At 35.8% G+C, this 12,961-nt stretch overlaps 1 protein-coding gene across 1 annotated transcript; it reads left to right on the top strand.

Moving 5' to 3' along the window:
- Window positions 1-5,967: 5,967 nt before the first annotated feature.
- On the top strand, window positions 5,968-10,623 carry LOC122005371 (gamma carbonic anhydrase-like 2, mitochondrial). Its single transcript, XM_042560395.1, has 2 exons — window positions 5,968-6,439; window positions 9,956-10,623. Exons 1-2 carry the CDS (start codon window positions 6,019-6,021, stop codon window positions 10,330-10,332), a joined length of 798 nt encoding a protein of 265 aa, XP_042416329.1. The 5' UTR covers window positions 5,968-6,018; the 3' UTR covers window positions 10,333-10,623.
- The last annotated feature ends 2,338 nt before the right edge of the window (window positions 10,624-12,961 follow it).

The raw sequence follows: 12,961 nt of genomic DNA, 5'->3' as shown, positions 1-12,961 counted from the left end.
TCCATTGAAATTTAATATGAATTTTGCATATGCGTTTTGAAATTTAATATGAAATTTTGGTAGGTTAATAACTGTTTGCACAAACTGACAAACGAGTACTCAAAGAAATAGAGTGCTTAATTTTGCATTATTAATATGACACAAATCAAAATCAAGTAATTATCATCCGTTCATTAGCTGATCCACACTACAATAGGAATTCTTCGCACCAACTTAAATTCAGTGTTACAAAAATTAAATAATCCAAAAGTAAATTTACAAACTTGGATCCACAAATTTACAGGTAAACATAATGATAACACTGTCATATATTTTCTATGTACAGAATCAGGGGTACAAAATAGTTCTGCGCGATGCCATAGTTTCTTTGTTGTACATGTGTTTCAAAGTTCGTTGAGCTTTTCACTATCTTTGTAGAGAAGAATTGCTCGAGTGAGAAGATGATTCTACACTTTCAGGCACCTCCACTTGTGTAGGGAGTAGTTTGAGGAAGCTACCTTGAAAATGTGGACTTGGAATTGATGTTGAATCCATGTCTATGCAACCAACGCATCAACCAAATTGTTATCCAAATAAATTAATTTGGAAAACAAAAAAGAGGAAAAAAATCATTACCAAACAAGGATTTAATTGTTGGCCTCTTTGACTTATTACTCTTTTTCTTCAGCTCAGCTGTACAAAAACGATTGGAAGTAAATTATAGATTATACGTAGAACAATCCATGGAATCGTATAAGATCTTACTGCTCTGTCTAATAAAATTAGACAAGCAAATAAATGAGAAAGAATACCAATCGACGCCTGGAACTTGATGGTCATTTACGATTTCAAAATTTTTATAAGTATAGCCCACAAAGTTGACATCCTTCGACGAAAGCATTTGTATAATGAGAAGGAATACAATGAATATCGCAATTAAATTTCAACACGACTAGTTAAACTATTATCATATTAGCAAGATAACAATGATAAGTTAAGCTACAGGTAAATGGTATAGTTCATAGACACAGCACCAAAGAGACCAACATGAAGCACTAGACTTCCATGACAATAAATTTATCAAAAACAATATTGTTGATTCAAAGGAAAAAGTTGGGATCTTTTTAGAGGCTCCAACCCAAGTAAAATTAAAAAATAAAACTAAACGAGTAACAAATATTCACTCATCTAAGATGATTCAACAATTTTAGAAATAAATTGACTCTGATTTGCAAATATAAAAACCTACCAAACTATATATATATACACACCCCTAAAACTCTTTCTCCTAATTTAGAGATTATCAAATAATAAGTTATAAACCTTTGACACCAAGAACAGAAATAAGAAGTTATAAACCTTTGACGTTGAGAAAAGGGTATGCACCAAACTAACTTGAGACTAGAGCAAACAAATCTTGCCTTAGCTGAAGACATTCGCTTCGATTTCTGTAACTAATTGCCTACAACTTTTTCTGCAACATGTGAAATTAATAAGAAACACAGATCATAGACAAGTAAGTAAATTAAAAAGTTGTCCATATTTAATCACAAGCTACCTGTAGCAATAGACAAATTTTTCAAGGGAAAACTAAGATCGGGTAGAAGCTGTCATTGCAAACTTGTGGGGTGCTCCATATAATCATTCCACATATTACTTGCAATTTCATCACGTATATTTCTCATCTGAGCTGTTTGGTTTGAATCAATTGGAATCGGCTCTTGATCATTAAAATCACCTTCGACCCCAGACATGAGCATATCATCAGAAGAGTATTCCATAAACAAATTATTCATTGCATGATGTCGACGTATGAAATTATGCACTGCACAACATGCAACTAGAATTAATCTTTGCCTAGTAATTGGATAGTTTGGCATATCTTTTAAAATTCGAAACCTTGCTTTAAGCACCCCAATGCACCGCTCTATAATATTACGACACGTACTGTGCCTATAATTGAATAATTCTTCCTTCCCCCTTGGTCTCCCTTGCCCCTGATAATCTCGCAAGTGATAGCGTCGACCTCGATACGGAGCTAGAAACCCCGGCATGTTTGGGTAACCAGAATCAACAAGATAAAATTGATCTGCATATATTATTTCTAAATTTATGATGTAAAACATCAACATAAATAAATATATATAGAGAGATTTATATGTTATTTACCACCGCAAGGTTTAGGAAAATTATTTTCATGTCTTGTCAATGCGTCTATGAATACCCTGGAATCATTTGCTGTCCCCTCCCAACCAGTATACACAAATGTGAAAAGCATATCGAAGTCGCATGCAAGCATCACATTTTGTGTAACAATGATCTTTCTACCACGAAAAGAGGTCTGAATTGATGATGGTGTCCATGCCGACACGTGAATCCCATCAATAGCTCCAAGACAATTCTAAAAATGCACAATGTGTTAGTAAGAATAAATTGTTAATGTAAGTAGACACATTAGTGTAGCATATGTACTTTAAAATACGAAAACCACTTTGGATTGTTCAATATGTGAGGATGGACGCCATTATGTTCATATGGTCGAATAATATATGTGCCCAAGGTACAAACAGCTCGTAGAACTCGTTTGAACCACTTGCTACTGGTGTAGAATGAATGTTGAAATCGATCTGCACATATCCGATGTCGTGTGTTGTGCCCGACAATTAGTAAGAACATAGTCACACCTTCAACTGTAACTTTCTTTCCATCTTGCAATAGATTCATCTCTTTTAGTGTACTACAGAAATTCACAAACACATGTTTTGACATGCGAAAATTGTCAAAGCAAACTTGGGGGTGCCCATCAAGTATTTCTTGTATATACATCCTCCTAGTAAGAGATGAAGTTCGACACGGCATTCGATCAATGCATCCAAGATATTCAGTCATCATGTCATGAAAAAAATCATTTGCAATACCCAAAACTATCAGCAAATTAATATTTGGGCCTAATTCATCATATTCATCATCAGAGCTTGACATTATCTGCAACAAACCAATATTAAAATCAACACACATATATCAAATTACCAATAGAATCATCACATAAACACCCAATAAACAATTCATATTGAAAAGCTCAACATAAGCTTCAACATTAAATTCAAAAATATCAAACAAGTCTTCAATATTCAAGCCACAAAATCAAACAAACTTCATTAACATTAAGTAGTCTTCGGCTATGTAATAAAAGCACTCTCCATCACCTTGGCAACATATGATCCTACACGTGCTCAAGATTGAGGCAATCCAACCATTCAGCTCTCCTATTTAATGGAATTTTCATGAAAATTTCACGCATACCAGGTTTAAGGAAAGCTTCAGTAGCTTTTGTGTATGATTGGGTAGATAATTAATCCATCCCATTTAAAATCTGCATGCACATATCTATAGAATATGGATCATTGAACATGCTAGTTCCAAAAGAGCAGGATATATCTTGTTCACATTCTAACTTAGCAGCCCTCAACTCTAGGTATTTTTGCCTAGTAATAGATTCTCCACTCAGTTGTTCCATGGTATTACTCTACTTGTCCATACAAGTCTCATATTTTTCAATTCTTGAAAGTTTAGGATCTTTATGTCGATGATTATTGGATGACTCTGCAACACGACGCCGTCGATTATTAGGTTCCCCTCTGACATCCTCATTCTCGTCATCAACGACTTCAACAAATGAGTTGACGCCTCTATTAATGAATGCTTCTTCAAGCTCTCTCTCTTCATCAGATGTGGGAGGTAATTGAGTCGAAGCCCTATGCATATCACTTGTTGCTGTTGTCCCACCGAAAACCTTGATAAGAATGTGAAAATGATCACAACCTTCCTTTCTTATTGACTTGTACTCCCTTTTATTTTTCTGTACCATTGATTAGGAAAGCATTTTATTATACACCAGCATACAATAAAAATATATAATTGAATGGATCAAGATATTTACCATATAAAATTCTGCCTACACTTCCTCTGGAGCATTCACTTTACCGGTGTCTGGATCCATTGTCACACCAATATGAGCAAGCAATGCAGAAAAAAGTCGTTGTCTGATGCGTAGACGATTCCATTTACCTTTGAGCCTATCGACATCATAATTCGTCTTCATAGCTAAGTCTAATTCTTTGTTGATCTCCTCCCAAACCACATTACTAAAGGTAGATGTTTGTAACTTATTTTGCTTTACTTTATCATAAATGATCTCGACAAACATAGCAACATTAGCCTTTGACCACTCATATTTCTCCACATCAATACCCGGAGTATGGCCTCTCATAATGTCTTCTATAAAACAATTGTCTTTATATTTAAGGACACAAATTGAATGAAGAACAGTAACATCAGTAGAATTAATGAAAAATGGAAAAGAATGCAAGGTCTCTTTCTAAACAATGCATGCAAATAGTATGATTCAAATTGCAATACAAGATTAACTCCACAAGTACTCATGGTGATATTTTATAGAATATCTTACGAGCTATAAAGAATTCAACTAAGAAAGCAAAAAAAAATATCATTCAACTTTGATCCACTCATCTTCATGCGAAATCAAAACATGATAGTTTGCATCAGGGAAGTAGCAAGCTACAAGTGAGACCCTACCAATGAATTTAAAAACTTAATCAGCAGGAAACATTCAGGATCTGATTTTGTGCCAAGTTCTTATAATATTTCTGATTGATATAGGTTGGAATTTAAGTTCTAATCATTCTGGTGCTAAATGATGCCTACTTCTAAGCTAAATCCTTTAAGACCTAAGCTAAAATTACCTCGAATTCCCAATAGATGGAAGTGACTGCACGCCCAATTTGTGGAGGAGGCGATGGACGGAAGGGGACCGCGCGCAATCTATCGAGGATGCAACGAACGAAAGGGATCACGAGAAAATATGGAGGAGGCGAGCTCGACAGACGGGATGCGGAACTAGCAAAGGGGTGGCGGTGTGTGAGCAACAGGGGGCGAAGGAGGAGCGGTGGTGCGACAGAAGCGCGAGGTTAGGGACGGGGAGAGGAGCGGCGGAGGCCCGATGTTAGGGCATGGGGAGAGGAGCGGTGGAAGTGCGGCGTTAGGACATGGGGAGAGGAGCGGCGGAAATGACGTTTTAGGGCACGGGGAGAGGAGCTCGGTGCAGGATTCGGGATGAAGAGGAGGAAAAAAAGGCGATAAGGTCAAAGAAAATGAAAAATTATCGACCGCGTTTTTCAATTGTTTGTCCACGTTTTCAATTTCTCGTCCGTGTTTTCAATTTTTTCTGAAACGACATTTTACCGTTTCCTAATTTTTTAGAAAATGGTATCTCATTTTCTGAAAAACATAGATAAAAATATTAACCAAACACGTTTTCTTATTTTCACATAAAATAAAAACAGAAAATGGCCAACCAAACGTTGCCTAAGATTTTCTAATTTAGGGATCGATTCTCTGATTGCTGACGTGACAGATATGTTATATTACTAGGAATGATTAATTGCTTTAACCGAATAAGATTATCAATGATCACCCACAACTAAACCTGCTTAGAGTTTTTCCTCCCCAGTTTTTCTACCTTCAAGTTTTTTGTGGTTCTCCGAGAAAACTTGCATATGCCTTTACTTACCCATGAATATCTTGTACTACAGTGTGAGTAGCAATCTCAATGATAACGTATTATTTTAATTCATTTCTTTCATCATTCGCAAGTTACCTTGCGGGCGCGGGGGCAAGCGGAAGCAGTTCTGTCCTCGAGCTCTACGGTTCGAATCCTCGTCTTCTGTCATTTATAATTTATATAGAAACACAATTAGTCCATCTTGGCGAAGCGGGCGAGTATTATGTCTTGCTTTGAATGCTAATGGACTTACAGCGACTTCGTCTCTTCCACGATCCTCTACTCTAATTTCATAGAGCAGAGTTCAGTGAAGATGAAACACCACCATTTTTATTTTATTTTATTTTTGCTTTCTGGCCCGATCCATTAGAACTACCGATAGCACGGGCCGGTAAACTCATAGAGCCCACAAGCCAGTGTCTGGTTCTCGTTCCCTTTCTCCACCGGTCTCTTTTGCGATGCCCTTCTCTCCCTTTCTCAGATTGGAAATGGCGGCATCGCTTGCTCGACTCTCGCGACGAACCCTTGCCTGTCCACGCCTCCTCCTCTCCCCCCGCCGTTTCCTCTCCACTGAGACCGCACCGTCGCCGGATGTTTCGCCTTCGGCGGCGCCTCCACCGCCTGCTGCGTCGGATCGCGTGAAGTGGGACTACCGTGGCCAGCGCCGGATCATCCCCTTGGGGCAGTGGCTGCCTAAGATTGCTGTCGACGCTTACGTCGCCCCCAACGTCGTTCTTGCCGGGCAGGTCACTGTTTGGGATGGCGCCTCTGTTTGGAACGGTTCTGTCCTCCGCGGAGACCTGAACAAGATATCGGTCGGATTCTGCTCCAACGTTCAGGAACGGTGCGTCGTCCATGCTGCCTGGAATATTCCCACAGGTCCCTTGTTGCCTGACCTTGATTGACTAGTTTTAGTTTTAATTCTTTGGCGAAACTTTAATTTGATCTGGAACCCTACACTCGTATTCTTATATTCTCTGTCACGCATCCTCCTTTTCTTACCAATTGGCTCCCTGCATGAGAGCTATACCTGGCGATTTAGTAACAATGCCAGGATAATTACATGTGGGATTGTACAGGCATCGAGATATCTGAATCAAAATTTAATTGTTTGGAGATTTTTGAGATAATTATGTTCAAGCACACTAACCAATAATTTCCCTAAACTATAATCAGCCTGATTTTTAATGTTAATGCTGAACGTTAGACATATAGATACTTAGATCTATGTCCGGAACATGTATTCACTGAGCTACTATTGTCTGGTGAAAATGCTGATGCCTATTAGAGGTATCTTGGGACACGATTTTGTGAAATATTATTTTACTTATTCAGAATAGTTAAGATGGATACGTTGTATGATCTATCATACTTCATGTATTAGAGTGTTGGATTAGTTAATAATATGTAATGTAGCAGAGATAAGAATGCTAAAAATGGATTTGTGGAGATATTAAAAAAAACGGATAAAGAGCAATAAGGTATAGCTCCAATAAATAATAAAATAAGACAATAGATTGAAGTGATATAGACATATTCAAATATGATCATAGATTCTCTAGTTAAAAGTGTTGAATCTATTAGAGTAGAAGATGTAAATGGTGGAGGGTGGCTGAAGAAAATATTAGCGTACATCAAGTCTAGTTATAGATAGTTGTGACATGACTCGATCATGAAGATGATAATTTTCATCATTCCCTATAAATGCACTTTGTTAACCCGTACATGGTTGGCAGGTCAATTATATTTAACAAAAAACTTACTTGTGTGTTAATGAAAAATCTTCCAATGCAATGGAATTCCCAACTTAGGGTATTTGTTTATCTCTTTTTTTAGATACACTGCATTACTGTAACTGGATTTTACTGGTTGGAATTCCAAGTATTATGGTAATTTTATATTGTCTTTTGTTAAACTTCTACTCCATTTAACCAATTAATTCTTTTGGTGTGAGTTATAGTGGAGAGATTAAGGGAATAACAAATCTGTGCTAGATAGCCAACTTATTCTTTCTAAATATTTTCTCTTAACATTAATTTTTTGTTAGAACGATCTCATTGTACTCTGTCTTTTGTGTTAAGAACCTAAGTTTCCAGTTTTACGGTAGTTATACTAACTTATATTGAGAAGAGTGAGCTGTTTTGAGCCCATGTGAAAGTTGACCAATATCAATGCCAGAATTGTTCTATTATTGTCTTGTTTCAGTAATATTATTTATATAAGATGGGAATTATAGTTTTTTGATTGAAACTTCCTACAAGTTTGAAATCATATCTAGATTTGAGTCCAAATCCTTCTAAAAGATATCCATTGTGTAAAATTTTATATATTTAATATATTAAATGCTTTGTCGTTGGCCATCTCAAGCATTGACCCAATTCTGTGGCATGGTCATTGTTGGGTTTGACAAGTATGCATTTAACAACAACCGGGTTTGATAGGTGTATCCATAAAATTATTATGGTGTTATAACCCTTGATAACTCTCTTGCCAATTTATTTGCTTTCTTGATTTCAATTAATATGAATTGCATGTTTGATTGGTTTTTTCCTTCCCTTGTGTCAGTCTAAAGCAGGAAAAAGGTGCTGTCTGTAACATTGATGAAACTTCAAATTCATATTTGTTTGATTCTCATTTTTGCTTTGTTAGAAGCCCTCTATACTTCTTTTTCTTGCCCATATACCATGTTTTGACATGTTATTATGATGCATTTGTATACAGAAAAGAATCTCCATAAGTCTCTTTTTCTTCTTTTTATATATTTGCATTTTTAAATGGTCATTGATTAGTCTGTACCTGTAAAAAGGTGGTACTGTTCAACACTGTCGAATAGAGGAGGAGGAGGAGAAGAAATGTAGGAAAAGGAGAGAAGAAGCAGGCAAAGAGAAGGAAGAGGAGGGAGAAGTCGAGGAGGAATGAAGAAGATGAGGAAAATGAAGAAGTGATGGAAGATAAGAAGGGGATTCACATGAAGAAGAATAAAGCAACATGGAACATTCCAATATCATTGTAGCCTAATAGAGAGCGCCAAACCATTGGAACCAAAAGGATAGGCTTTGTTGTATAAAAGTTAGCAGGAAACTAGAACTCCAGATGAAACTGTACAGAAGGGGCAAAGATGATCTAGTTATTCTTTCACATTTGAATGGGGACCCCCCCTGAGAATCTAGTGATTAGGCACTATGGCTCCTTCATTGCAAATTTTATGCTCCAACTGATCTGCCATTGCAACAATTTTACTGTACTTTTCTTTTCCCAATCCAAATGAGAATTCATGCCAAGTTGGGACTTGAACTTACCTGGAGAATGCCTTATTTTTTTATATGGTTCTTTTGTCCCTTCCTTTCTTTGTCAATTTGACTGAACAATCAAGTCACGAGAGCATCACTTCATTTCTTTACTCTGTACAAACTAGGTATTACTCATTCTATCAATTAACAGTTATAGTTACTTACCCTCTTCACAAAGAAGAAATTTTTGGATTACAATTGAGCTCTTCATTAAAATAATGCAGCCAATGTAACTTGATTATAAAGTCATATATTTCATTTTGCCGAATTGATTGACACAAGGGAATAAGGGATACCACTTTATATTGATGCCCATGCCCCCCTAGACATCAACCATTATACCAATATGGATCGCTCGAGTTGCATCGCAATGGTCAATCCTATATATTTTTTTAAGAATTTGGCATATTATGATAATTGAAGAGAAATTTGAAAAAAAAAAAGAAAAAGAAGAAGACAAATCTTTAACTTTTGACTACTATACATCATTAATCAAATTTCAGAATCAGAGTACAAGACAAATCTTTGAGTTATCCTAAGCTATCTAAATTTTTTAACTTCTGTCCAAATTTCTCTCTTGATTGGTTATGTTCAGTTGATTCAAAAGGTTGCACCATAGCATGGAAGAAAAGCGCTGTGATCTGAAAGGCTATTATTTTTACAAGATACATGACCTTTGCGCTTAAATCACCTACATGGACTAGTCATTTCCATTTTTGCCAAAATACCTTTCTGTAGCATGATCCTTGATCTCAAAGTGATAAGCACACAACCATGCCTAGATGCTGAATGTGCTGACTTTCTGTCATGATGAGTTCAATCATTGTTCTAATATTGTTTAGTAATAGCTTTATGTTTAATTTGCTGCTTCATGTACCATCGTCTAATACTATTTGTAGTGTTTTATGCTTTTATCAACGATCTCTTGGCCAACTTCATTCATCTTTCCATGAACTATAAAGCTAGGTGTTAGCTCCAATTCTTTATTTTCTTCAAACCATGGTGTAAACTTAATGCAGATACAGTTCATTTGTATTCTTGCCTACTTTACTGATGAACTGGTCAACTATATTCAAAGAGCTCATCTCCAGTATGTTTGTGGCAGGACTCCCAGCCGAAACATCAATTGAGCGGTATGTAACAATTGGAGCTTACAGTCTCCTTCGTTCATGCACAATTGAGCCAGAATGTATAATCGGTCAGCACTCCGTTCTCATGGAAGGTTCATTGGTGGAGACCAATTCAATTCTTGAAGCTGGGTCTGTCCTCCCCCCTAACCGTAGGATTCCAACTGGTGAACTTTGGGCAGGCAATCCAGCTCGTTTTGTTCGAAAATTAACCCATGAAGAAATAGTTGAGATTCCAAAACTAGCAGTGGCAGTTAATGATCTCATGCAGAGCCACTTCTCGGAGTTCCTTCCATATTCCACAGCCTATTTGGAAGTAGAGAAGTTGAAGAAGACCCTGAACATTTCCCTTTGAAAGAGTAGTTCTAGTTGTAGTTGAAGAAATAAGCTTTTTGGCAGTACTTTTATCTGTTTGTCATCTAAGAGCCAAATATATAACAACAAATGAATGTCTCCTATGAAATTTACCCTTTCCTTCTACCATTTGTTTTGGTGGCGCTTTAGCCATTCCACCACTGGTATGGTATACCATGCTTTATTTTTCTGAACAAGTGAAATTATTTTCTAAAAAACTTGTAATGATGGTTAACTGTCTGGCTCTTCTGATTATTACGAACTGCACTCTAAATGTTTGTTCGTTTCATAATTTTCCAGTTAGCTATTATACTTAGTTTGATTAATAACTCATTGTAACAAAAGATAGTTATGTTCATCCAAGTGTTTTTCACAGTTTGTTCTCATATTATATGAAGGGAGGTAAATCATGAATCAACTTATAGCTTGTTTGATCAATAACTCATGTTTTTAGAAATAGTGGCTTTCAAATTTTATTCAAAGAGTTGGATCACATGAATATTAATCTTTACCATCTAACTAATTTTGGGTGGATGGTCTGATCCCATATTCTATTCATTAAGTAAATCTAGAAAGTATGATGAACTCTTGATGTAGTACTTGTACTATCGTCTTAGATGTGTCCTATGTGAGAATTGAACCTTAATTGTTTTGGAAATGCACTCTGCCTCTTATTAATATCTAGCTCTTGACCCAATATTTTATCCATTAAGTAAATCCAGAAAGTACGATGAACTCTTGATGTAGTACTTGTACTATCGTCTTAGATGTGTCCTATGTGAGAATTGAACCTTAATTGTTTTGGAAATACATTCTGCCTCTTATTAATATCTAGCTCTTGACGTGGTGCTTTAGCTTCGTAAGTGTATTCCACATGACACTGAATCATGATTATTTAGAAAATATATCCTATCTTTTACCACTACATCAAACCTTGGGCTACTAATCCTAAATACTCGATTTGATTAGTACAAGACTCAAAGCTCCAAAATCGTAAGAATTTTATATATTTGAATTTACAGTTTAGAACAAAATAGATGATTGATTTTGAAGCATTCAATTTCTGTTTTGAATGGCTGAAGAGAGGCTCGTGTTCTAAAACATTCACTTTTGTTTCTGGGGAAATATATTATTATGCCCCTCTTATTTTCAAGTTTTCTCACTTATATCCCTAAAATATTTTCGTTCCCATTTATATCTCTCCTAAAACATTTTCATTCCCACTTATGTCCCTGTCGTTAACTGGTTCGTGAATATGAAACAGAAGTGGCATGTGATCTGCACGTGCTTGTAAAAATCCTAAATTAGAGCCTGATTCCTCATTCATTCGGTGTAAACCCTAGTTCTCTTCAAATCGATTCTTCCCTTTCGTTAAATCCTAGCACTCCTCTCAAAATTGATTCTTCCCTTCCGTTCCAATTCCACTCGCAGCCACTTATTTCTCTCCGATGTCGATCGGCGAATTGGAGACAACTTCGTTAGGCCTCTGTCTGTAAGTGTTGATGAAATTTTTTCCCAGATAAAATTTTTTGCTTTAATTGACGCTTTTGGCAAACATTTATCATTATCCTTCTCACGATCGTGTTCACCACACTTCTAGTGTGTTTGTGAGTATATATTAAGGCTATAATTCCTTTGAGAGAAGTCTCTTGTTCGATAAATTTCATTATTTTAATCTGTGGTGAACATTATAGGTTTCTTTCGTGCACCACATTTCTCACAATCATATTCACCACACTAGTTTCGTGGGTATATATTTATAGTTCAATTATTTTTTAAGAAGTGTATATTTATTATTTCTTTAAAGTTTTAAGAAGATTTAATAAATGATAGAGAATTATATGCCCTCTACTTTAATCATTTAGAAAAATAAACATGTAATAGACTCATATGCAAGAAAATTTAGTATAATAGTTATAGTTCTGCTTTCTTTATCGAAGACTGTTAATTTAAAACAATGCATTGGTTATATTATTTACTCTGTATCAACAAGGCCTAGTGGTATAATTCAATACTAATTTTGTTATTATTTACCGTGTAACGTGAAGAAAAGATACTAGCATTGACATCTGATGGCTAGACAAAGTAGATGCTTCTTGAATTGCACTTCGGGCTATGTCATTACTTCTTTTTTGATTAAAAAAATTATATATTTGTTGTTTAATTGTTTGCTGAACTAAAATTTTGTATTTATTTATAGGTAATGTTGGAGAAGTTTCATTTGTAAGTTTGAAAATGTATTATAATGGAAGAATGAAGGACACAAGTACATCCAAAGAATATATTAGAGGAAATATTGAGTATTATAACTAGGTAGAAAATAATAAAATCCAAATGCTCTATTTGTATGGATATTATGAGGAATTAGGCTTCAAAGAGCCAGAAAGAGTTAGATTTTGGCACAAAATGGGGTCTAATTCAAGCAAGGGTAGATATCTAGAGACTGATGCAGATTAAGTAACAATTAAAGATAACATCCTAGCAAACCATGAAATAGAGATTTATATAGCATATGAGTCTGATGATGAGAATGATAGCACTGGTGAAACATGTATAGATGAAGAGGGAAGTGGACTAGATGAGGATGCTAATTATGAGGAAGAAGATGATTTTCATAATAGTGATTATGA

This window comes from Zingiber officinale, chromosome 7B (genome assembly GCF_018446385.1).
Source record: "Zingiber officinale cultivar Zhangliang chromosome 7B, Zo_v1.1, whole genome shotgun sequence".
Lineage (NCBI taxonomy): Eukaryota > Viridiplantae > Streptophyta > Magnoliopsida > Zingiberales > Zingiberaceae > Zingiber > Zingiber officinale.
Note: the sequence above shows the minus strand (reverse complement) of the source record. Positions and strands in the feature narration are given on the sequence as shown.